General features: G+C 39.4%; 2 protein-coding genes across 3 annotated transcripts in view; both read left to right on the top strand.

The window, feature by feature from the left end:
• Positions 1 to 8,946, top strand: part of LOC138013404 (plastin-2-like) — a 13,719-nt gene extending 4,773 nt beyond the window's left edge. The window contains exons 3-5 of the mRNA XM_068860473.1: positions 1,886 to 2,104; positions 3,808 to 4,155; positions 8,042 to 8,946. Of these exons, the coding sequence (XP_068716574.1) occupies positions 1,886 to 2,104; positions 3,808 to 4,155; positions 8,042 to 8,647 (1,173 nt within the window). The 3' untranslated portion in view covers positions 8,648 to 8,946. The remainder of the gene's footprint in view (positions 1 to 1,885; positions 2,105 to 3,807; positions 4,156 to 8,041) is intronic.
• A 6,749-nt stretch (positions 8,947 to 15,695) lies between these two features.
• Positions 15,696 to 27,500, top strand: part of LOC137967875 (angiopoietin-1 receptor-like) — a 37,443-nt gene continuing 25,638 nt past the window's right edge. The window contains exons 1-2 of one of the 2 annotated variants that reach the window (XM_068814471.1): positions 20,290 to 21,009; positions 21,118 to 21,192. The gene's annotated coding sequence lies outside the window, so the exon portion shown is untranslated. Of the gene's footprint in view, positions 15,781 to 20,289; positions 21,010 to 21,117; positions 21,193 to 27,500 lie in introns of those variants that run through there. The other variant, XM_068814472.1, reaches the window with a different exon arrangement.

The raw sequence follows: 27,500 nt of genomic DNA, 5'->3' as shown, positions 1-27,500 counted from the left end.
GAAGCAAAAGCAGGTCTTCTTTTTGACACCAGGACACAGCTGTTCAAAGAACGATGTAGCTAATCCAGGATTAGTGTGAAGTTTTCTCTCAGCCTTTTAAAATTCAGCGTTAGTTTTCCTTTAACTTTTTTCTTTAGCTTCTTCTTCTTCCAACTCCACAAAACTTAGCAGAAGAAACACTTCAACGCAAGATAAATAATGCAATTTGTAATTTTGATGTACAAGACCGAACTCTCGTAATGGAAAGTTCACGTTGTTTATGAGCAATACCATCAAAGTGGCTCCGTCCCCCGTGAGGGGTCTCCATGCTCATGCGAGGCCTATTTACATTACGGAAATTTGTTGGCACATTTCTGGCAAATGTGATACGGGAACCAGAAATTGTACGTGGCACTTGTTCATCGTTTACGCACCCCTTTTTAAGCCGAACGAAGCACTGCGGATTTGTTTCTGGTACGGGTGGCTGGCTCAAGTTTTTGACTTGCAGACATACAAGGAGCCCCCTTGCGCATGCGGCACTTCTTATTCAGAATGGTGGAAGAGAAGCATTTGGAATTTCTCCTTTTAAAAAAAGGTCGCCCATATTGTTAGAAATTTCAAATTTACACAAATGGCCAGTGTAGCCGCATAGAATCTGTTTTCCTTACGGAGTGGAACTTCTCAATGCGCATTCCCTTAATGTATTCTGCTGCCCACAGGTGCCCGAAGGGTCATCAGAAATGAGAGATGGGCTCGAGGAATCGTTTACACGGGTCATTTTATCAGAGCCAGCTTCATTTTTCTGGTACCCAGTTTGCCCGTGCTTCGACTTCCTTTTCAGTCGGTCCGAGTACGAGTAAAATTTTGGTTCGGCACCGATGAAACTAGGTACAGCAATGTCATTTACACCACAGGACGGTTTATCCAAGCCAAATCGTGGTTTTTAATACGGGTTCCATTTTTTTTTTTGAGCCGTGCCAAAAATTCTCTGTAGGGTAAATGGGCCTTCATTAACGCAGAATTGTGTGTTGGTCTCTCCCATCAGATTAGCTTGTTTGCCAACCTAACCATTCTCAGATGTGAACTATACTATACTATAAGGAAGGATTACGTTTTTGCAAACGTTGGCCGTGTAGCACTTGTATTTGAACAGACTTAACTGATTAGAGTGTAATGTGAAGTGCTAGATTTCTACCCCATATGAACCATGTGAGCGTTAGCCCTACTAATAGAAATGGGCCCACACAAGGACAGAGAAAACTCTTACCAGAGTGGAAAATGAACCCACTACCTTCGGGTTAGATCACCGCTGCTCTACCGACTGAGCTACAAGGTCAGACGGGAGCAGGCCGTGGGAACTGAAGATGTCAAAGTCTCGGCAATTAACATGTGCAAGTACAAGGAAGGGTTGCGTTTTTGCAAACGTTGGCCGTGTAGAACTTATATTAAAACAGACTTAACTGATTAGAGTGTAATGTGAAGTGCTACGTTTCTACCAAATATGAACCATCTGAGCGTTAGCCCTACGGAAGGAAATTTTATTTTATACTATACTATACTATACTATACTATACTACAGTACACTACACTATATTATACTACACTACACTATACTATAATATACTACACTACACTACACTACACTATACTACACTACACTACACTACACTATACTACACTACACCATACTATACTATACTATACTATACTACACTACACTACATTACACTACACTACACTACACTACACTACACTATACTATACTATACTACACTACACTATACCATACCATACTACTCAGTCCCCTGCGAGGGGTCCCCATACTTATTCATTATTAAACAAAGATAGCCGAAGAACAAGAGTCTCTATGATACAGTATATTGTGTTGTGTATTTTCTCCCCTCAGATTGGCTTGTTTGCCAACCTCACCATTCACAAATGCCCCGGGATCGTGCGTTTAGTCAAAGACGACGAGACCATCGAGGAGCTTCTCCGCCTACCACCAGAAGCCATCCTGCTCCGTTGGTTCAACTATCAACTCCAGGAGGCCGGACACGTCCGCCAAGTGGCGAATTTTTCATCGGATATTTCTGATGCTGAGAACTACAGCGTCTTGCTGCACCAGGTAATGACGATTGTTACAGGTTGTGAACAAGATCGGAGTTAGTTTCTCTCCTATTTGTAGCTGTGGTTTTGATAAAGAGACAAAACTTCTTTTCTTATTATATGGTCATAATTATGTTGTTCCAAGAAGAAAATTGCCCTCTGCTGCTCACTTGTCTTTTCTTATAACGAATGGGCGAGATTATTTGACTCTCAAAAGCTGATTTATTCTTATTTGGATTCTCTCTTTTATCAACAGAGGAAAAAGTTGAATTGTTTTTTCACACTCAACAATTTATTAAAGAATCCAAACGCTTTTGCTTTTTTTTTCTTATAAAAGCGTAATTTACTCGTGACGTGTTATGAATGCTGTATGTTTTGCTTAGGTGTAAGCTCCCAAGATGAGCTCTTTAGTGAGCTCTTGCAGTGGTTTTCAATTGAGTGTCGAAAGTAATTAGCAAATTGCTTTGGTTTATGATTAGTTCACTCAGTGATTGGTTCAAAGTTCTCGCGCCACTTTTTCAACCAATCAGAAGTGAAACCAAAACCAATCGTGGCTCGCGCGGGCACATTTTCCTCCGCTTTTGTCGGCTACGTGTAATTACTTCGAGTTTTGATTGGTTTACCGGAATGTCTCTCTCCATTCTGATTTAGCTAAAGTAATTACTTTGGTTTTGGTTTTACGACACTCAATTGAAATCGCTCTAAGGCAAACATGTACTTTTAATTTAAATATGTTTAATTAAAAAAAAGGACTCTTGCAGCAAATTTGCCTTAAAGTATGCCCGACACGTTAATCGCGAGCCGTCCAGAGTGATTAAACAAATATGGCGCCGGTCTCTTTACTCTACCCTTGTATTTGATACTTTTCCCGCCTCTTACTCTGATGATTGTTGCAAAATTTTGCTAGCGGTTTTAAATGGTAACGAGAGCGGTTTTCAGTTGAGTGTCGAAAGTAATTTGGGAATTGCCTTGGTTTTGCATTACTTCACTCAGCGATCGGTTCAAAGTTCTTGCGCCACTTTTTCAACCAATCAGGAGTGAAACCAAAAGCAATCGTGTCTCGCGCGTGTACATTTTCCCGCGCTTTGAGTCGGCTACTTCGAGTATTGATTGGTTTACTGGATTGTCTCCGTCCTTTTTGATTGGCCAAAGTAATTACTTTGGTTTTGGTTTTACGACACTCGATTGAAACTCGCTCTATCTGCTAAATCAGCGTGGTTACCAAAACAAAGAATTGGTTAGCAGGTGATATCTAACGCACACGAAGTAGAGTAGATAACTTTACGTCGTGCTCACTGTAGAACTGGTTTCAGACATTTCTGACGTGATTTTGTCGTTTGACTTTGCCAGTTAGGGTTTCTGTGTTTTCAAGTCGAAAACGAAGTGCAAATTAACAGAGCCTACACTTCTAAATTTATCAGTTTTTTCCCAAAGATTCCAGAAAATATGCAAGCTCACAAATGATTCATTCGCACACCTCGTTTTGCGCAATGCTAGCCTGTTCCAGGCTTCCAGATAGTCGGGAAACTGCTTGCCAAAAAACCCCTGGGGGCTGGGGTCGAGGAAGGACCTTTCCGACTATCCGGGAGCCTGGTACAGGCTAGCGCGTGACCAAACTCTGTCACGGCGTGGCGTGGCCAAACTCTGTCACGAGCTCTCTGTCACGCGAGCACCTGAGGTGCAAACATTCTGACGTAACTTCGATTCATTCTCCCGGCACAGATTGCTCCTCGTGAACTTGGAATCGACCAGCCGCACGTTGGCGAGTCTGACCCCACCAAACTTGCTGGACTTGTCCTGGAGAATGCTAAAAAGATGAACTGCCGCAAGTTTGTGCGCGTCAAGGACATCGTCAGGGGAAACACCAAGCTCAACTTGGCGTTTGTATGCAATCTGTTTAATAACTATCCAGCACTAGAACCAGCCGAAGAGGAGCTGCCCAACCTCGAGGAAACCCGCGAAGAGAAGACATTCCGCAATTGGATGAACAGCATGGGGGTGAAGCCGTTCGTGCAAAATCTGTTTTTGGATCTGGACGATGGGTCGATTCTGCTTCAGCTGTTTGAGCTGGTGAGCTCGATTTCTTTTCCGTGTGGGCCGAATGTCTTAACGTTTTGGGTTTTAAAAATACTTACCTAACTTCTTCAACGAATCTAATCCGGATGTCCGAAATTTGTCCGAAAGCCGAAATTGGTCGGAAACAGTGTGGCCCAGCGGTTAGGGCGCTTGCCTTGAGATCCGGAGATCCCGGGTTCAAGACTCGCTCTGATCACTCGTTGAATTTGATCCTGGTAGTCCCTGGTTCAACTTCCCACCTGCACTTGTAAATAGCCAACTGGTTTGCCTCCGGCCAGTTGGGATTTTTAACAGTTGTTGTTGTTCTGTTCTGTCGTTTCGTTGTGTTTCATTGGTCCTGAAAAGCCCCTATGGGGAGCTGTCAATTAAGTATGTATTGTATTGTATGTCGTAGGTTCCCTTCCATCATTTATTTATTTATTTGACTGATCACTCCGAGTTTTCTTTATTTTCCTTGTGCGGGCCTTTCCCAGCCACAACGTCACATTTTTAAGCCAGAAAAGAACCTCTACCCGCAAAAATGAAAATCGTTCTTCTCTAGTAAGAGTTAATCATAGAAAGCTATTGACTGGAAGGGTATTCTTTATTTCCTTGCACAGTCACGCAGGATATCAAAAGTTGACCTCAACATAATAAAATCGCTTTCCTTTCATTTGCCTAACATCAGCATTGCATTTGCATATTTAGCAACTTTTGGCGATGAGGCTAGTACTTTAGCATGAAATTTTCCCTCACTTTTGATATATGCTAATTTGTGACTTTCGATATGGAGTATACAGCAGCATGGGGTGACAGGCCTTCACGCTGCCGCCAGACCTTCGCCTTTCAGTGGCCGTCTTCAGTAAGTCAGGTCTTTGAAAACTGTGAAACCTTGCTGCTTCGCGACGGGGACGAATGGAAGTTGGATTGCAAAAGCCCAATAGCCGCCTCTCGTTTCTCCTTGATAGGATGACACGGAGTCGACCAAGAGAGACCAAGAGATCTTTTACAAAGATCTTTATTGCTATCTTTAATGACATGCAACCCATCTGATCCCTTGTAATAATAATGAGCAGAAATCCGTAATCCAGAAGTCTCGATGTGCGATGAAATGCGTCCCAGTTTTCTGTGTTATCTATTTTTAGGACGGCTACTGCTTTCATGTGTTTTTTGTACGATCTCTGCATGATTTTTAATTAAGCTCGAGCAATATTCTCTCGTGCAGCTACTTGGCTGTAGTCAAATCACAATCGTTGTGGTCATCAGCCCCAATCTGATTGGCAATAATAAACCATTTCCGAGTTGCTGTTTGCCTTGGTCTCGAAACGAGACTTGGTGCACAACCATTCAAATGGAAATGAGTGGGGTGTTTTCATGCAAATAAAACTCATCATTTGAATCGTTTAGTACCGACTCGTTTTGAACCCGAGGCAAACAGCAACTTGGTAATGGGCCATTTGGCGGACCCATATTCTAAAGTTAGATAATACTGTAAACTGATGGGTCAGGGTCAATTGAGGGAGATCGCCGGACACTTCTGGATTATGGACTTCGGAAATGGGACCACGCCCAGACAGAGAAAAACCCCTTCCCGTTCTTAATAGGTACTTGACGATCTACGACGGCAACGTTCCGACGAAAACGTCACCGGATTCAAAATATAACTTTGCAGTATCGTAAGACATTGGCTACAATTCCGTCTCGTTCACGGCGCACAATACGGGCGAAGTATCTTAAGAATGAAAGGTTCACCTTTCACATTCTCAAAATTGTTGTCAAAACCTCAAATTTGGTGATTTCACGTCGTTCTGATACATTTTCCCGCCCAAGTATGTGCTTAAATGCGTGCCACATGTCCAGCGAGATTATTTTTCCACTTTCAACCAATTATATTATTGCTTTGGGGCGTTGTCGTTACTGTAGCCGTCGTTGTTCCCCGGGCGTTGTTCCATACAGTAAACTCTCCATTGGTATCATTAGTTTGTTTGGATCAATCTGACACACCCGTTTTGTTAATCACTAGAAAGCATTAAGTGTAACGTGAACCGATGGAATGATAGAGAAATTTAGGGAAGGATTTCTAACTTCTATTCCTTATATTCCTATTTGATTCGGAACGCATCCTCAGCATCACGTTTAAGTGAAATTGCAAACGATAAACGGCAGGGTTCTGTTTCTTATAGAAGCTTGAAAATTCTCTTATCCGACCCGATGGTTTGCAACCAATCTCTATACTAGAGACACAGATAACAATGGTGTAATATGCAATTGCTAGTGGACGAACAAAAGGAGTTCATGAGAGTTAACGAGGACGGGAAACATTCCTCGATATCTGTGAAAAACAGGGAGAATGAGCTCATATGAAACAAGGGTCAGGAGCACCCAACGTCAATTTTCGGAAAATTTCTGTTCGGAAGACGATTTGAGATCTAGAACTTTCGGAACATTTGTGGTAAAGTTTCTTGCTTGCCTGCCTGTCCTAGGATATTCGAACATCTAAAACGTGACATGGTATAATTGCCCATTCTTAACGGATATTTACCCTAATAAGGTCACATAGAATTTTCGGGATCCTTTTTTCTGGCTGAAATTTTCGAAAAGGTAAGTTTTGATCCCTATAATTTCGGATCACTAGACTTTCAGCTAGGGAATCCGAACAGATCAAAAAATTTTAGTGGATAAAAATATGCCTATATCTACCGTTTAAATACTAAAATACGTTTAACAATGCTATGTTAAGTGGTTTTGAACTATATTCTCGTTGGCTGCCCCTGAAGGGTTATTTGAATTTTTTTTTGGAAAATCTCAAATCTCGACTTAACAAATCGAAAGTGGTTCAGCGCTGTCTGTACTCTTATCGACAATTAACGATACTCGTCATCACAGTGGTCAAAATGTTGTGGACTCGTGCGCCCCGTTAAAGGTTTTTCACCCCTTAAAATTCTGTAGGACCTCACGTTAAATTAAACCTATAAGTTATGTTTTTTAATGAACTAACATTTTTACTGATCATTTGCACATTCTTGAGGACGCTAGCTTGGTTGAATTAAAACATGTAAAGTAAAGCAATAATCCAACATGACGCGCTTTTTCCCGCCAAATGCCGGACAGTGCAGAACCAATGTAAGAATGTTCTCAATTAGTTTCCAAGGTCCTAAATTTTTTAATTCTCTGAGTTCTGAAATTCGTAATGCAACAAGTACCGCTTCGTTTTGCCGTAAGCTGAAAGCATTCCTCTTATCTTAAATATTTATTAAAATACATTTATATATATATATCTTTTTTTTTTTTTTTTTTTCCCCTCTCTTTCTCTGTTTTTTAACCTAATTATGATCAATATGACTATCTAATTTATCATAAGATTTTTACAGTAGCTCTGCCATTTTTCCTCATAAAATTAAAATTCTGTTCTATTTATTTATCTGAGGGAGCCCATTCTCTATAAGCCTGCTGGCTTCTTTTGGGCTTCCTCGCCATGAGATTGTAAACAGTAAGACTTTTTTTTTTTTTTTCTTCTCTCTCTTGTACCTCTTATAGCGAATAAATAAATGAAATGACCTTATGCTTAAGTCTATTTTTGCCAGTGCGCACACGGCAATCCGCTAACGGCTAACCGCGTTTCGAAGTTTGCAGTGGACTTTTAAAACCTGATACTGAATTTCGGAAACTTTGATTTTAAAATCAGCTACTGTAAATCATTTCCCCTGAGGGGCAAGGGGTCTCTTTTTTTCACAGCACGTTTACGTTTAAAGTAACTAATAAGGCAGTTCTGATTACTAAGGAATGCCAGTAAGTATAAAATGGATTAGTCTTTTTTTAAATCGGAGGCGGCTAGCTTCATAATTCAAAGCGACTGGGTACCCATCACAAATTGGCTGTTTAATTACTGTTTTGTTGGCAGGTAAAGGTTGGCATTGTGGACTGGACCAAGGTGAACAGACCCCCTTTCAAGAAATTGAGCGAAAAAATGAAGAAACTAGAAAACTGCAATTATGCCATCGACATTGCTAAGAAGCTGGAATTCTCAGTTGTTGGAATTGGAGGCCAGGACTTGCTTGATGGCAACAAGAAGCTAATGTTGGCTATCCTTTACCAGGCCATGCGCGCCTACACATTGGTTATCCTGCAAAAATGCGCCCAAAGCGACAAGCCAATCAAAGACGAAGAAATCGTGTCCTGGGTAAATGACAAGTTGGGAAAAGGCGGGAAAGATACCAGAATAACCAGTTTTAAAGATCCCAACATTTCCACCAGTGTCTGCGTGTTTGATTTGATCGATGCTATCAAGCCGGGCTTCATCCACTACAACATGGTCAGCAAGGGAGAAACGGACGATGACAAGCTGTCGAACGCCAAGTACGCCATCTCAATGGCCCGAAAAATCGGTGCCAAGCTCTATGCGCTGCCTGAGGATCTGGTAGAGGTCAAGACTAAGATGGTATTGACTGTTTTTGCTTGCATGATGGCTGTGGACCACGCATTGGACCTTGCTGGTCAAAAGAAATAAAAGCTGATTGACACTGGAAAGTGAGGAACTTGGACCGGTTTTCTTAATCAATCGTTTCAAGAGATTTCTTCTTTGATTTTAAACTCTGCAACTTGCTGTTCTTGCTCTGGAACCATTACGCTGTTTTCAAGATTTAGAATCAGTTCGTACTATAACAGTTTGTAAATTCGTTGGTTGACTGTACTGTGATAAATAAAGAAGAGCATACTTGATCAGTTCAACGAAGCCCTTTGGCAATGAGATGAAATTTTGTTAAAAATCCTGTGAATAAACAACTGTGATGCATGATTTTTTTAAACGAGAAAAGAAAAGATACATTTCCGATGGGCCTTTAGTTGTTGTTATCTTCTTTTTTCATACAGTTCTCAACCTTGTCCCCAGGGTCGTCTCTGCTTTCAACACGGAAGCTAATCGCCGAGAAGACCTGGGGCCCGTTTCTCGAAAGTCCCGAAAATGTTTCGGGCCCGAAAAGCCATTTGTGAAACTGCCAACCACTTTTTTTTGAAAGCCGATCTTTCAACATGCTTTCAAAGTAACAAAAAGAAAAAATGACTGAAGTTTGACGACTTAAATCCTCTCCATTCGTGAGATGCAAAGGGAATTGTGACACCCGAAAGTGGCCCGTAACGTGTCGGGACTTTCGAGAAACGGGCCTCAATCCCAGTTTTTCAAAAAATGTATAGCACAATGCATCGGATAAATCACTGTCCATTGGATAGCGCAATAGGCCTTTTGCAACTAACGATAACATGGTACAAAATCCGCCATGCTGGACTTGCCTTTGTTTTAATTTCCTAGTGGGGGAATAATAATGAGCTTGCCCTCCAGCATGGCGGATTTTGTACCATGTGATCGTTAGTTGCAAAAGGCCTATTGGTTTGGCTATGATGTATCCACTGGATAGTGACTTATCCGGTTGACAGTGCAATCCATCGTTTGAACAACTGAGGCCTGGAGACGAGGTTGGCAATATCCCCGCAGCTCAACCCTGAAAATAGAGAACAACAACATTTTATTATAACAAGACAGATTTTACAATATTTTTTACCCACAGTAGCATAGTTATTCTAGGTGGGCAACAAAACTAGAACAGGCTCAATAAAGAGAATAACAATTAAAAAGAAAAATCTTACAAAATAAAATAAATTAAATCGGTCTAATCTGGATCTAGTAATGAGGAAAGGAAAGAAAGATTAACTGTGCTCATATCAACAGTCTGCAAAACCTTAAAGTAACCATATCTAGCGTCTTTAACTCGTAACTGTAATTCAACTGACAAAGCCGAGGTAGACGGTGCGCTCATTTTACTCCCCCCCCCCCCCCCCTCTCTCTCCATCAGTGCTCCGTTTTACGGGTGTTTAAAGCTACTTAAGCTACACTGTAAGGAAGACCGGGATACGAGATTCCTTCTGAAGCGGTTTGTGCATTTTTCGTTTGAAAAGAGGTTTACTTAAGTAACGTAGCTTAGGAGGAATCATTTTCCAAATTCTCGCAGCAGTTGTGGAAAAGGAGAACAGTTGTTGACTGGTTTTAAATCTCTGGACGTATAACTGACCGACAGTTAAGGGGGCTGTGTAACACCAGTGCAGTTTTGTGCCATTTACTCGTCCCTTCTAACTATACAACTTAATGTTAATAATTGAATAATTAATAATAATTAAACGGTATAATCAAAGTTACAAACAACAGAGATCAACTTTTACTTAAGAAACGTAGCTTTGGAGGAATCGTATTCCAAATTCTTGCACCACTATGGCCAGTTGTGGAAAAGGAGAACAGTTGTTGAGTGAAGAGTGAATCAAGATCTCTGGACGTATAACTGAACTGCAGTTAAGGATCTTTTATAATAAGAATGGATCTGGTTCGGACGAATGAATAGTTCGGAAAGATTTGGAGGAGCGCATTGATTAGTAAATTAACGTCATGCATTAAAATAGCGGAGGACTAAAAGCACAGAAAGTTCAGCGGCAAAACTTTTCTTAATAGCATCATTCCAGTGGCTACTGCCGCTTAATTTGCCACGATAGCAACACAACATCGTATTCGAAGAGCCCACCAAAATCGATTTTACGGACGCGAAACCTCATAAGACGGAAAAGATCTTAAGATTTTTCAAGTTCGAAAGGTCTGCTAGGCAGTTAACGAAAGAAATAACTGTTTGAAGCGCAAGGGGCAAGCACGAAAGTATGGCTAGTTATCACTGAAAAAATGGGAAAAAAATCATTAATCGAAAACAGAAATAAAAGAGTAACGAAATTAACGAAACATCAGGACTTTCAACCGTGCAAGCCTGACTCGCACACCATTACCTGATCTCATTTAGTTACCGGTCACATGTCCTCACCCAATGCGAGCCATTTATTTCCTCCTTTATTTTCATTTCGGTCTCTTTCGACCATCCCCTGTTAACATTATTACCTGTACTGACGCCACCACTTTTGCTTCAACAAAATGAAATTCTCATTCACCGTTGGTTAGTAAGCCGGAATGGCTTACGTTTCAAAGAGACTTTCTAAGGTTTGTTAACTAAGGACAGATCAGATTTTAACCAAGGCAACCCTGCACTGACTTTTGGCTGGATGCATTTGGCTCAAGACTGCCTCACCTTCATGTCGGAGTATATGAGGCCTAAGTTGTTTAACCAGACAATGGTTGTCAAGCAAAAAGATTGCAATTTTAAGGAAATGGGTCCCTCGTCAAATGGTAGGAATCCTCCAATGTATTCTCCATTAACATTAAAGTAGCAGCAATGACGAAACCACCAACCGGGTTTCTTAAATACCGCGCAGTTGAGCACAGCACGGTAATATCCGTTGTTTCTGTCTTTTGTGGAAAACTGAAAAGTGTCAGTGAATTAAAATCCAGGTCCCGCGTTTTCTGAATATGAAGAAGGTGGCGCGTAAAGTCGATACTGCGTTGTCTCGTTGCCGATGGAAAGTTTCCGTATTTCACATATTTTCGGACGCCTTTCACTATCGTCATATCCACTCGCAGAGAGTTGGGCCTGACGGCCATCAACCTGCGGATCCTGCCGCTTCCTAACCAAAACTCTCCCGTCAGGTCACCAAAGCCTGATACTGTACTCGTCCCATCCCCGATAGAAACCTTCCATCCTCCAACACCGGTGATAATATCCCGAATAGACATCGAAGGATCCTTTACCGAAGGGGGTAATAGAGTATACTCCGCTAGTCCTTCGACCAGTGTGACCACCGCGCACCGGTGGCTCAGTTGGTTGAGCACCGGGCTGTCACGCGGGAGGTCGTGAGTTCAACTCCGGCCGGACCAACACTCAGGGTCTTTAAATAACTGAGGAGAAAGTGCTGCCTTTGTAATTACATCTGCAAATGGTTAGACTCTCTAGTCTTCTCGGATAAGGACGATAAGCCGGAGGTCCCGTCTCACAATCCTTCAATGTTCATAATCCTGTGGGACGTAAAAGAACCCGCACACTTGTCGCAAAGAGTAGGGCATGTAGTTCCCGGTGTTGTGGTCTGTCTTCTGTGGTATATACAGAGGGCCATGTGTTAGAAAATTCATTATTGGGTTAATCATGTATTACCCTCTGAAAATAAAGAATATTGTATTGTATTGTATTTTATGTTATGTCTCCTGTCCAGCAAAGCTCCATGATTGCTGGCCTGAGGCAGAGGAAATAATGCAGTGAGAGACACCAGTCAACAAGCGAAGCTGAGAAACAACAGGGCCCAGTTGTTCAAAAGCTAATTAACGCTAACCCCAGATTAAAAATTAACCAAGGAGTTTATTTCACTACTCCCAAATGCTGTACAACGCTGATATTCGGTAAACTTTACATTAGAATATGTCAATCTTGAAAAACAAAAATAAGCAAAAGAAATTGAAAATATGAAACAAACGTTTACGCTAATCCTGGATTAAGTTAAGCCCAGGCTGCTAGCGCGAGAACCGAGAGACAACAGGTTGCCAGTGCTTCTCAAACTTATAAAGGGTTCAGGTGCCCCGCCAGTCTACGAACTTGCCTTTCGAGAATTGGACTCCACAGTCATCAATGAACTCGTGAAACACTACCAAGTAGACATCTCATTCGATACAGAAGGATTTGCAAGCGACAACGTTTTCATGAAATATCACTCCCTTCTTGATAAATACCATATCGTGCAAACCAGTGGTGGTGACATTTCACGCTTTGTTTCCTGTCTCCATATATTGTCCTGCTTGAACGAACTCTGTTTATGGGTACAGATAGTTCTTTTATGAGCTTACCAAACAACAAAAAGTCGAATTCACGTGATTCGTGCTTCGGAAACAATGTACAAAACAAATTTTTCTTCTTCAACGACATCATTCAATAGGCCATTTACGAATTACCTGTGGCCTCTTTTTCAACCCGAGGTTTGCTCTATTCGTATGAAAATGAGTTTAATTTGCAGATGAATGAGAACTCATTTTCATAAGAAAAAAATGAGTACCAGGACTTGCTTTGAAAAAGAGGCTAAAGGTAATTCGGAGATGGCCTATTGAATAAAGTCCCCTTTCATACGGCTTTAAAACCCAATTTTTGTTTTGAATTGAAGGAGCTAATCAACTTCTATTGTGACGTCGCTTCGCTTTCTGGACTGGGTACAATTTATGCGACTTCCAAACCGATTGGTTCATTTTGGCCACGTGGGCAATCTCCGGCTTTCTGATCGGTAGAGCCTAAGCCACTGCCTTACACAACCGTGTTTTAGCGCACCAAAAGTGTTGGATGTTGTTGGCTAACAATATTGGCCACTGGCTTTCAAGGGGTTTTGTCAGTCACAATATATAATTTTTATGTTTTGGCGGTCAAATTAAAAATGAGCACCCTCAACTACCATTGCTCAGAACTAAAATGCCCCTAGAATACCAAAACAAAGATATCAGGAGATGTAACTAACTATTTTTTACGCAGCACAACAGGAGAACTTGAAAAAGTTGGCTCAAAATTTTCAACAGACTTAACTGATTAGAGTGTAATGTGAAGTGCTAGTTTTGTACCCATATGAACCATGTGCGTGTTAGCCCTACAAATGGAAATGGGCCCACACATGGACAGAAAAAAAGTCTGACCAACGTGGAATTGAATCCACGACCTTCGGGTTAGATTACCGCTGCTCTACAGACTAAGCTACAAAGTCAGACGGGAGCAGGCCGTGCGAACTGAAGATGTTAAAGTCACGGCAATCAATATGTGCAGGTACAAGGAAGGGTTACGTTTTTACGAACATTGGCCGTGTAGCACTTCGCATTACACTCCAATCAATTAAGTCTGTTGAAATAAAAGTGCTACACGGCCAACGTTTGTAAAACATACTAACCCTTCATTGCCGTGACTTTAATATCTTCAGTTCCCACGGCCTCAGCTCCCGTCTGACCTTGTAGCTCAATATGTAGAGCATGCAGCGGTAATCTAACCCGAAGGTCGTGGATTCAATTCCACCGGGCCCTGGTCAGAGTTTTTCTCTGTCTTTGTGTGGACCCATTTCCATTAGTAGGGCTAACGCTCACGTGGTTCATATGGGTACAAAACTAGCACTTCACATTACACTCTAATCAGTTAAGTCCGTTGAAATAAAAGTGCTACACGGCCAACGTTTGTAAAAACGAAACCCTTCCTTCAAAATTTTCAAGTTGCGGTGCATTCAATCCTTGCCACCCTAATAGCTAAGCCAAAGAGGCTTATTTATAGTTTTGTTAAATTGTTAAAATAATAGTTTAACCACAACTGAACCATAATTTTTGGTTTTACTTTTTTTCCAATCATCTTTTTTCAGCTTTTCAAAGTAATATTAAAAACTCATTACATACTGCTTTAAAATCGCCAGAAACAAGTTTATTAAAATTTACATAATTTTAATTTATTTACATCGTTAAAACTTCCCCTGGGTTGTTAAATCATATTTCCGTGTAGCTCGCGCCTGAGGGCTAATGAAGGATAAACTCAGCCTTCGCTTCCTTTGTGAACTGCATCCAGGCTTACTTCTGCGTTCTTTTGATATCTGTTAACACAACCCTAACATCCGGCGAGGATACAGCGCGTAATTGGCAATGTACAGGAAAATTTATATAGTGTTGATTCATTTCAAGGCGCTTTTGATGCTTACAACAATTTTTATGAGCTAAAATATCCTTCATATTTAAGGATTAAATTCTAGTTATAAGTAGCACTATTTTTCTGCCACTTTAAAAAGTAGGATAAAATACTTTGGAGATGGGAAACAGCAAACATGACTTTTCTTCAAGCAAAATTTTTACAAAAAGTAATTAGCAAAGATGTTATTCTGTTATAGAGGATAAAGATGAAAAAGTAAGCCACCGTTATATTTTCAAATCTAGCTCTGCCACGTTGGAATACTGCAGAGCATTTCGGAAGTAAAACGCTGCAAAACGCCCAGGGAAATAGAAATCGTCCGCAGTTGATTATTTAAGAATTGAGACTAAATTGAACTGAGAAAAGCGACCTCCAGAGAGGTGATGATGAAACGTTTCTACCTACTAATTAAGGTAATGGTCAACACGATATGAGTTGGCCGAATTGATCGAAATGGACATGTATTCAGTTAGAAATGTTTACACAGCATCGTCAACAATTCTTGCAAGATAAAATACAAGTGACTTGTGCATACATAATCTATAAGCCCGCAGATGTTACGAGAAATCCCATAGTTTTCTCAAGTTTAGTCTTCAGTGTTGAACTTCCTTAGATTCATTCATTTTCTGTCCTTAAACTGGTCCTATTTATCCTATCTTATACTTATAAGTGCGAAGGTCAGTCTTTTGTCAAAGTGAACCGAATAAAAGAATTTTTAAAAAGGGAATGATCATGAATCCGAGTAATAAGTTCTTTGAAAATAAGTTCTTTTTGTGCGTACACCGAAAACCCTTGAAGAACGAAGACAAATATACTTCATCCTTCATGTAACGTCAATCAAAAGAAAGATATTTTCATCTCGGTTTAATGAAGGAAACCTGCTATGGCGGCTAAGTGATATATAATGTCAAGGTTGCCAAAGGTATTTAATATTCAGTTCCGGTAGGTACCTTATTATAAGCTTCCTTGTTATATCGAATCGAAGACTTAGTGGGCACAAAGTCGGGTGAAGGTGAATGCTGCGCTGGCAAAATTGACGGTAAGTGCACACACTAGCCAAAACACAGTGACTGTCCAGATAAAGTAAAAATTTAGGAAGCTTGCCTTTACATCCGGAGTTCCCGGGTTCAAGACCCGTTCAGATCACTCGTTGAATTTGTTGCTGGTAGTCCCTGGTCCAATTTCACGGCCACACCTGTGAATACCCAAATGGTTTGACTCCAGATAGTTGGGATTCTAAACAGTTGTTGTTGTGGTGTTCTGTCGTTTCGTTGATTGTGTTTCATTGGCCCTGAAAAGTCCCTACTGAGAGTGGTCAATCTGCAAAAGTTTGCTTGCGTGCTTGTTCTGTGTTTTTTATTCATGAAAAATATAAATTTTCACCAGAACATTTATGAAGATGATTTCTTGAATTTTAGTTCGGTAAAGAGAGCTTAAATTTCAGTGTCAAGTAATCATAACCAAGTCACTTTTTGTGGCTCACTCCTCTATGTAAGTAACCTAAGTAGAAAGGGTCGTCCTTTTCGTTTAGCTATTACCCACGCAAGCGAAATGCGCCCCAAACAGTTTAAGGTCTGGGTCAGGAGCTTTCATGAAATTGTTTTTTTTTTTTGTAATTCACAACTTTCTCAAATCCAATGATATACCTCTTTTTCCCCTCAAAATTTGCATAGGAATTGTTTTCGATTTTCATGTGGTGAACCGAATGTTCGTCATCTTCATCTAGTGAACCGAATGTTAGGTAAATTTTAGTGTCATCTGCATAAATCCCAGAGCCGTAGCCAGTATGAGGCAATCCGAGGCAGTTGCTTCAGTCATTTTTTTCGTGACTTTTTTTAATAATGCCGGACTCCAGTGCTGTCTTTAAATGTAGCCACCAAAAAATACCCTAAATACCTACAAAGATAATTTAACTATGGCATTGCCTGAGTGAAAATTTTTTTCTGGCTACGGCCATGAATCCTGACATTAGATGTCACATGTGTCGAGATGTCATTTATGTAAATAATAAATGAAATATCTGCAAGAAAGGGGGAATTCTTTTTTTGTCATATCTGGTTCAAAAAAAAAAAAAAAACCGAAATCGTCCGGTTGTACGTTGTATTGCCAGGAAATAATTAGTGGCTTTTGTTATAATTTCAACTTCCCGTCTAATAACCCGCCCATCAGCTAGCCATTACCTTTATAAAGGCCAAAGGTTGATGCATATGCAAACTGACCAAAAGTATGCTAAAACCTTTTTGTTTTACACTTTGTAAATGTGAATATGAAAGAGTTTCTTCGGCATGCCATGGCAAAATGACCTTTACAGTCAGCTCAAATATAAATGAAGTGTACTGAAGTTTAAAACCATTGGTCAATTAATGTCATTATTACCCTTAGACAATAATTAATAAACACCTGCAGATTATAAAATGGAACATTTTACACTTACTCCTGAATCCATGGAAATGATAAAATCAAATTTCAGCCGCTGTTGTTAGCCATTTCGGGTTTTCTTTGTGTCACTTCTAACAAAGAAGTATTATTTTATCACGATAAAGAAATGATATGAATATTTAGAATAGGCTGTCCCAATAAAATGTCTCGTTTCCCATCGCCCGACCTACCCCATTTTTATCGAAAAGTAAAAAAAAATAATAAAATAAAATAAATTTTAAAAAAAATTCCAGATTCCAGATTCACTAGTCGAGTAAGCAAATACTTTAATTTACAAGCATAATCTTTTTTTATTAACAGCAATTGGTGTGATGTGATTTCCTTGTCTCATAGTACTACGTTTTGTAGTCATGATCATATCAATTTCATTGGCCATTGCCTAAATTCTAAGGTCATTCCTAAAGGTTTTCGCTGAAACTTTCATGCTTCTACATTCTCTCACTCGAATCAATATCTTCACCAAATTCCATGCGCGCAAAATTCTATTTCACGTAATATTATGAGGATCACAATTAGAGCTATGTGCAAAAACCGAATCGCACTTGACAAACAAATTCTTCGGTGTCGCTCCCAACTTTCCAAAACCTGTCCAGTAGTTTAAGTACAATATCGATTCGCGCTAAAATCCGGGAACTGGACTGTTTGACCATTTACACCAAAGCAAACTTCAACAATTAATAGGTCCGCAAATTACCAACGACACAACATCGTATAGCCATAATACCGTAGTTACAATTTCAGAAAATCTTCCGCTTACTGAATCAGAAAAATCTGTTCTCAGTAAGGGCCTAAATTTTACCAAACGCACCAATGAATTTTCTATTAAGCAAGATGTTGAAAAATTTGCCTCTAGATTATTTCACCAGTTAATGCCGTCACGACATTCACAAACTTAAATTCAATCATAACACTAAATTTTCCAACCTTTCTTCGGAAGAGTGGGCCGCGCTTAAAAATCTTAGTAAATTAAACGCAATGAAATAGTTGTCAAATCAGCCGACATAGGCGGCGCGGTAGTTGTTTGGCGGTCCGAGCTTTACTAAAAAGAAGCTTTGCGGCTACTTTCTGACACCTCGTTTTATGCCAAAGTCCAGAAGATCTCACCTCCGCAAATCAAAAACTTGTCAAAGACACCATTCAGAATCTTATAGTCAATCAAGAATAACCCGACACTGCAACTTATCTCATCATCACCACCACTAGAACTTCGTGCAATAAATTCTTGCCAAAAATTCACAAACCTAACAACCCAGGTCGTCCTATCTATTCTTCCTGTAGTTGCTCCACCGGCCTTATTTCTAGCTTCTTAGACAGGACTATGACGCCTATCGTCAAATCTTTGCCATCTTACATTAAAGACAGTACACATGCACTGAAAAATTTCCGCGATTTCAATTTCTCCGGCCAAGACAAACTTATTTTCACCATGGACATTATGGACATCACATCTCTATACACAGTCATTCCCAATAGCGAAGGCCTTCAAGCACTTAAACACTTTTTCGATCAACGCACCGTCAAAGAAAGCTAAAGAACCAAGCTCGGAAACGCTCCTCCGCTTTGCCGAACTAGCTTTAACCCTTAAGTTAACTCTTTTTCATTCGCCTGCAGCTATTACAAACAAATTAATGGTGTAGCGATGGGAACAAGAATGGAACCTAGCTATGCCGATCTTTTTGTAGGATATGTTGAACACCAATTTTAATCAGTACAACGGCCCCAAACCTGAACTCTATTGCTGCTACATCGACGACTGCATCGGCGCTATTTCATCCAGCAGAGAAGAACTCGATCAATATGTAACCTCGGTCAATTCTTTTCATCCTGCTCTTAAATATATCTTGGAAATTCCGGAAACTTCATTAACTTTCCTAGATATCGAAGTTCTATTAGCGGCAACGTGCTATGTACCAGTGTGCACTACAAACCTACAGATTCTCACAGTTATATGTTGTCTTCGTCACATCCATCACATGTCAAGACCTCCATTCCTTATTCTCAATTTCTTAGACTTCGACGTCTATCTAGTGATGACTCCGATTTTTCCAGCAAATCAGAGGAGATGTGCCAGTTCTTCGAAAAACGTGGCCATCCTGTCTCTGTGGTCAAAGCGGGCCATCATCACGCCCAACAAATTGATCGACAGTCAGCACTACAAACGTCACAAAAAGATAAGAATGACAGAATTCCATTCACCCTCACTCTCCATCCTCATAATCACGCAATCAAAAGTATCACTCTTAATAACTTTAAATTACTCCAAAATGATCCTGAGAATGGTAGAATCTTTTCGCAACCTCCACTTATCTCATTCAAACGAGAAAAAAACGTAAGCAACTTTTTAGTTAGAAGCGCGCTCAAAACTAACGAGCAACCCGGCACTTTCAAAAGTGCGCGCTCGCGATGCAAAACTTGCCCTTTTACTCTTAACATTAGCGATATATCGGGATCCAAGCGATCTGTTAAGATCACCGATCGTTTCACATGTACCTCCGCAAATGTCATTTATACATTGGCGAGACAGGTAGACGACTAGGCGACCGATTCCGCGAACACCTTTGCGATGTTGAGAAAAATGACAAGGATGCATCTAAGCCAGTCGCTCGTCATTTTTATCTCCCTAACCACTCCAAAAAACACATGGCTATCTGCGGCCTTTCCCTACATCAAGGTACGACGGAAAGCCCCAAGAATCTGGAACAAAAATTCATCTTCCAAATCGGCACCCTTCATCCTCACGGTAGTAACGAATGCTTTTCATTTAACTAATGTATTCTTATTTTTCTTACCTAATGTATTTAACAAGAAATATATGTGATAAAAACCGACGTTTCGGTGCATCTTGCGCCATTATCAAGGTTACATAAAGATAAAATGCGTTTTGTGAAAAGGCTAAGTTGAAACGGATTCTCTTCGCGCTAAAGTATTCTTGTAATTACAAGGAAAGGTTACGTTTTCTAAGTTGAAACGAATTTGCATAAAAGAGTGCCAAGCTAATTACAAGAATACTTTAGCACGAAGAGAATTCGTTTCAACTTAGCCTTTTCACAAACCGCATTTTATCTTTATGTAACCTTGATAATGGCGCAAGATGCACCGAAACGTCGGTTTTTATCACTTATATTTCTTGTTTCATGTATTTCTAAATCGTTTCTTATAAGACTAATGTATTTAACTAACGTATTCCTATTTTCCACGTTACCACCAATAGCGTAGCTTCTACTCCACTACAAAAACTACACATAACCCACAATTACTCGATTCGCTCTGACGAAGGGCTAACGCTCGAAACTTTTTTTTTTTTTTTTTTTTTTTTCTTTCATCATTGTAATTGTATTGTAATTTAGATCAACTGTATCAACTGTATAGAAATTTGTAAATAGTTATCAATTTTTCATTATTTCTATTTAGTATTGTAAGAGCGCCGAGGCGTAGCAAGGCGCTCCAAAAACTGTAATTATTATTATTATTATTATTAACTCAGCTTTTAGAATAGCTTAAAATCTCTGTACGGTGGTCATGATCAATTTACATTATCCGAACTCCGTTGATAAAACCAAATTTTTGTATACGTTTTTAAAAGGCTGTTTAGGCATTTGATAATCGTGTTATTATACATCTTTTACCATCTGACTATATATATTACAGATAAAACGTGACATTTAACATACAAAAGTAAACTCGAGCATAAATTATAACTGAACGTTTTCTTGACTTTGTAACCAGGCTTTCTTAGTTAGCAGTCTGGCCTTCTCTGCATCCCAGACCCCTTCAAGTGTTCATTCTTCTTATTTTTTTTGCCCGATCAACCATAACAAGAGACGGGGCGGTATGAAATGAAACCTTTTTATTGTGATAGCCATTATGAAAGTTGAGGTATAAATATCAATACAAGTGAGTCTTTGTCATTCAATGCACTTGTCTGTGCTTTTTTCAGTTTCCTCCCATCGTGGTTTGAAGCTCGCAATCAGGGGATCGGGTCGCTATGGACCGTGCATGGACATTACTTACGGTAGGCTTTGTACATATATACCAAACACTGAAATGCACTCTTTTTATTTTATAAGAACCTTTTTTACAAGAACGTTGAGGCTGAGATTAACAACATTTTAAGAACGTGTTAAGAATATTCCTGAGGCTGAGAGTCGATTAAGAACGTTTTTCTTGCGCTCATCATTGTTTTTTCAATGAAGGCATAAAATGTAGGGAAATAAATGTAAATTAACCCAACTACTAAGGGCATATTTTGTATAACATAACAATGGTTTTGTCATTGCATGGTACATATCTCAGTTTGTAATAATGAGCAGTTCTTATTTATATTCATTCCAAAACAACTTCAACACCATTAAAGTCACCAGGTGAAATAAGGTCCGATGTAAATTCAAGAAGATCTTAAAATTTTCAGCCTCACATCGCAAAAATAGATAAGAACGTTCAGCCTTTGCTCCAAAATTAGACCTTCGTATGTTAAAAAAAAAAAAGAAAAGAAGATTGTATCTCGCAAAAATCAACTTGGCTTCCCAGCTGCTGACATTTTACAACTTTCAATGCACTTGTTGTTTCAACATTCGGAAGCCCTTGCCCCCCCGGTATATATTTCGTTTTAGCTCAAAAATAACAAAACACGCTCTTGAGTAAAACTCACTCGTTTCTACTTTAAGTTAAATAGTACAAAAGAACTAACTTGAAACTGTTCTGACGCACGTTTAATTTGCTGCATGTCATGCATGCCTCGCAGAACTTTGCACTAACCAAACGTTTATTCCAACTTCTAAGAAAGGACTGAACATTTTGTTTCCGCTTCATAATTCCTCTTTTTTTCAGTCTAATCTGATGTCAGGCGACGAAACCCGCCCCTACAACAATGAGTTCTCTTCAACGCAAAACACAGCGCATAAGCAAACCCAAGTTGCGATGCATTCAATCCTTGCATCCTAATAGCTAAGCCAAAGAGGCTTATTTATAGTGTTGATCGAAATGGACATGTATTCAGTTAGAAACACAGCATCGTCAACAATTCTTGCAAGATAAAATAGAAGTGACTTATGCATACATAATCTATAAGCCCGCAGATGTCACGAGAAATTCCATAGTTTTCTTTAGTCTTCAGTGTTGAACTTCCTTAGATTAACTCATTTTCTGTCCTTAAACTGGTCCTATTTATCCTATCTTATAGTTATAAGTGCGAAGGTCAGTCTTTTGTTAAAGTGAACCGAATAAAAGAATTTTTAAAAGGGAATGATCATGAATCCGAGAAATAAGTTCTTTGAAAATTATGATAATCGTCCAAATCTAACTACGCCTGCAATCTATCTTTGTGCGCGTACACCTAAAACCTTTGAAGAACGAAGACTAAGACACTTCATCCTTCATGTAACATCAATCAAAAGAAAGATATTTTCGTCTCGGTTTAATGAAGGAAACGTGCTATGGCGGGTACGTGATATATAATGTCAAGGTTGCCAAAGGTATTAAATATTCAGTTCCGGTAGGTACCTTATTATAAGCTTCCTCGTTACATCGAATCGATGAAATAGGGCACAAAATGGGGTGAAGGTGAATGCTGCCTTGGCAAAATTGACGGTAAGTGCATACACTAGCCAAACACAGTCCAGATAAAGTAAAAATTCGAATATGAATTAAATTCAGAATGAATAGTTTTTCTCTCATCGTTATTTGAATTAAGTGTTAAAAATGGGGCAAGCGTCAAATTCAAAGACAACGTGTATTAAGGCTTCGTTATATTAGAGGATAACAGACAAACTTTATTTTTGTCTCCGCCTTATACAGCTGCAAAATCTATGGTTCATAAAAGCAGAGAACCTGAAATATAGCTTTGGGTAATTATTGTACTTAAATGTAAGTATCTTAAGAATTACTATTTCATTTTTAGTATGAGAATTTTTGAAGGATCTAGTTTCTCTTCCTTTGCTTTCTTTTTTTCTCTCGAAGATACGTACAAGCTTGTCTTAGCTACTTAAAAATTCGAAATGAAATAAAGTTTTATGTCTGTGTGTGTTATGTTTGTAAAGAGATGCAGTGCGGTACACTGGTTAGGAGTTTCCGGGTTCAAAACCCGTTCTGACCACTCGTTGAATTTGTTCCTGGTAGTCCCTGGTTCATTTTCTCGGCCGCACTTGTAAAAAGCCAACTGGTTTGACTCCAGCCAGTTGGGATTCTTAACAGTTGTTGTTGTTGTTCGGTCGTTTCGTTGATTGTGTTTCATTGGCCCAAAAAAGCCCCCATGGAGAGTGGTCAATTAAGTATGTATTGTGTATTGTATTATGCAGCATGTCATCTGGAAAGTTTGCTTGCGAGCTTGTCCCTGTGTTTTTTTATTCATTAAAAATATAAATTTTGACGAGAACGTTTATGCTGATGATTTCTTCAATTTCAGTTGGGTAAAGAATGCTTAGATTTAGTGTCAAGGAACCATAACCAAGTCGCTTTTTGTGGCTCACTTCTCTTCATAACTAACCCAAGTAGAAAAGGGCCGTTCTTTTCGTTTATCCATTACCCACGCAGGCGAAATGCACCTCAAGCAGTTTAAGGCCTCAAGCAGAAAATGATAAATAATTCATTACTTTGTCAAATCCCACAATACATTGTTTTCGATTTATCCTGGGACATCTTCATGTCCCAGGGGAAATTGCAAACAATGATTATGAACAAATTTTCGGGGGTAAACAAGACAGATCACGTGACGTGTCACATGACCGTTTCTTTGACAAAATCATTTATTTAAGGAGTAGGTGACGGTTGTAGGATATAAGATCAAAGAAAAACCCTTTTCTGATGCAAATTAATTATTTCCAGCATCTTATGTTTGGAGTGACCATGGTTGTCATATTATGAGGACGAAGGTCATTTTTCGGCCCGGAATTCAACCACTGACTGTTGATAATTTAAAACTAAAACTTGCCGAGAACGATCACTCTAAGCGTAGAAATTAAAGCTGGATATGTTGGATTTCCACTTGGAAGGTTGATTCATTAATCTGTAAACATAAAATCCCGCCACCGCATCGCTGATTCATATATTTATCACGTGACCAGTCTCGTGATCAAAATTATACATTGAGGCAAAAGAGGACAACAAGTTTTTTCTTCAGGGAAAGTTTCATTGGGTTGTAGGATATCTGGGGAAAGATATTGGCGATCAGCTACACTTCTGAACATATTTTCAAAGCCAGGCCTTTAACTGCTTAAGGCAACGATTGTGAACTCGATGTTCCAAATGGATTTTGTATTGGTATGAGTTAGAATCCTTCTAATTTGAAGCGATTTTGTGGTTTGTTATCAGGTATTACCTAGGTGCATGTTTTAGTAATCCCCAGGGATATTGTCATTGAGTTATCAGGCTATTTTATAAACAGATAGCAAGTTTTGGTTGTTCTCTCACTCTCGAAATTTCAACTCTGACGCTCTCAGCTACAATCAGTGGCAAACGCAGTTGGGACGCTAATGACAGGATGGCCCTGAAAACCTTTCAGATGTCAGAAACTAAGCATAACTGTCAAAATTCCACTAAGAGCTTCAAAATGTTGGTCCCTCCTCCCCCAATCAATGTTCAAATAGACAAGGAAATGTATGTTCACTGTTGGCAACATTGTCCAACTTCAAAGGGTGAATGTCCCAAGACTTTTGCCACTGATTGTGGTTCCCCCCCCCCCCCCCAAACCCTCTTGATCGAACAGATTTTCTTTTATTTTTCCTCTAATCTAATGGTTGGATTGCCTGAGTAACCCACCCATTATGAAGTCGTTTGTTGTGTATTTTAAAGCATCGAGGGAGAAAATAGTTCACGTTCGTTTGAGCTTAGCGAAATAGAACGTAAATGTTGTTACAATTTGCGATTAAAGTGAAACCGAATTGCGGATACCACACGATTTCGAAAGACCGGCCTGTGCAAATGCTGCAAGATGTTAAATAATATGGGGTTTTCTTTTGTTAGCTGATTGTTTGAGAAAAAATAGTGTCCTATCTGTAGTGTTTCCATGGTGCTGTTCGTATAATGACATGCGTGTGTCTTGCACGCAAGAAAATTGAACGTGTTTTTCTTCTTTCAGCACAAATTCATAAACCTCCTGAAAAGGGAAATCATGAGGTTAACCCTGTATAAAAACAATTTCCCAAACTAAAAAACTTACAAAAATTTCGATAGCTACTAATTCAATAAATATTCAAATAAAGTTTAAGTCTACTCTTAAAAACAGATAGTGATTCGGCATGTACAATATATCTTAGCAAATCGTTCCGTTTCCTTGCAATGAGAACAAAGAAAGAATATTTGTAACAATTACAAACCGCGCTTCTGCAGTAAAGTTTGTCGTCGTGAGTAGCTCTTGTACACTTTTGGCAAACTCAAAGAAATCTGTGAAAGAGATATTACTGCATTGAACCAGAGATAGAAATTCTCTACGCTTTTCTAGTGTTTGCCACTTCAGCAAACTACTGCAACGGTGTTCATAACTCATTTCACCCCGTTTCTGTCTTAAAGCAAGTACTTTCCTAGCACCACAATATTCTTAATCAAGTACGGGCTCTAAACAGCTAGGAGTCGCATACTCAAGAATGGGTCTGACTAGTAACTTGTAGAGCTGCGAAAACACATCTTGGTTGGTTTTTTTCTGATGGACCGCTTTATGATACGCAATACCATATTTGCCTTATTTACCGTTGCAAGCCTAAATCCATGGAAATTATATAATTAAATTTCAGTTGGTGTCACTTATAACAAAGAAGTATTATTTTATCACGATAAAGAAATGATATGAATATTTAGAATGGTTCGTTTCCCCTCGGCCCCGATACGACCCATTTTTTTTGAAAAGTAAAATATTAAAAAAAAAAAAAGAATTCCAGATTCACTGGTCAAAGAAGCAAGTACTTTGATTGGCAAGCACAAAATCTTGTTTTATTAACAACAAATTATTATCAATATTCGCGGCCAAATAGAAAATCGGCCTCTTCAAAACACACGCCCAGCGGGCCGCGAAAGACTGACAGCGGGCTGATAATGCATTATCAGCCCTACAGCTGATTGGTTCTTGCTTCAACTTTGTGATATGCCTATTAATTTGTGAAAGCGAAGAATTTTTAAAGGCTCCTCCATATTATTCCAAAGAACAGCCCCATTGAAACGAATGTTGAACTTCCCATTATTATTCCTGGCAGTAGGAATACAAAACGCTGATTTAGAAGACAATCTAGTATTCTACTTGTGCCTACTTGATAAAGGAGTAAAAAAACGGTGGAAAGCAGAAGGTAACAAATTATAACTAGGGGTAATCGAAGCTTAGGCGAGTGCGTTCGATGTTTGTAGGACGGTACAGCTTTGGTACAGGTAGCAACTGAAGGGGGAGGGTGGATGGTTCGTGTGATAGGGAAATGTTATTACAGTGGAACCCCGATACAACGATCCTCGATATAACGATATCCCCGGTAAAATGATAAACATGCTATGTCCCGGCAAAAGTTACAGTAAAATGTATGGGGCAGAACCCCGATATAACGATCTTCAATATAACGATATTCCCGATATAACGCTGAGTTCTTAGCGTACCGAGCGTAAAACCTTCCCCGATATAACGATATTACAGCATCAGTACACAGATACAACTTCAAATGTTTAAGTTTTGTTTTGTTTTGTTTTGTTTCCCTTTTACGATTCATACCACAGACTTTGTTGTGTAACCTTGATAACGTCTAATGCTTTGCAAATTGTGAGTCATTTGATACTCATTACAAGTTTAATTAAACAATATGTACAGTAGTAAAAACGCACATGTTAATTTTACCCCGAAATAAGATATTTTCGGTTATTTTAAGGCAATATCGTTATATCGGGAGTCTCGTTATAACGATACCTCGATATAACGATCTAATTCCACTGTACTGCATCTATGAACGTGACAACTTGTTAGACGTAATCATTAACTATTTATTTGGAATTCTACAAGTAGAAAACTACTGAAAATTACTCTAAAATGAAACTATTACTTGCAAGTCTTTTCAGCTTGTGGTATTGAAGACCTAAGATTACTTTTCTGTGCTGAACGCTTGGACAAAATAAATTCAGTTTGTTGATTTCAATGCCGTAAATATCACAAGTCATGATGAAATGGCGCCGACGAGCGTCATATCTCGGTAGATTTACTTTGTGGCACAACGGCCGCCAAGCTTCACAACTCGGTTGATTTACTTTGAGGCACAACGGCCACCGAGCTACACAACTCAGTAGATTTACTTTGTGGCAGAACGACCGCCGAGCTACACAACTCGGTAGATTTACTTTGTGGCACAACGGCCGCCAAGC

Source organism: Montipora foliosa, chromosome 8 (assembly GCF_036669935.1).
Source record: "Montipora foliosa isolate CH-2021 chromosome 8, ASM3666993v2, whole genome shotgun sequence".
NCBI classification, from domain to species: Eukaryota; Metazoa; Cnidaria; class Anthozoa; order Scleractinia; family Acroporidae; genus Montipora; species Montipora foliosa.
The sequence above is the reverse complement of the archived record's forward strand: the minus strand, read 5'-3'. Positions and strand labels throughout refer to the sequence as shown.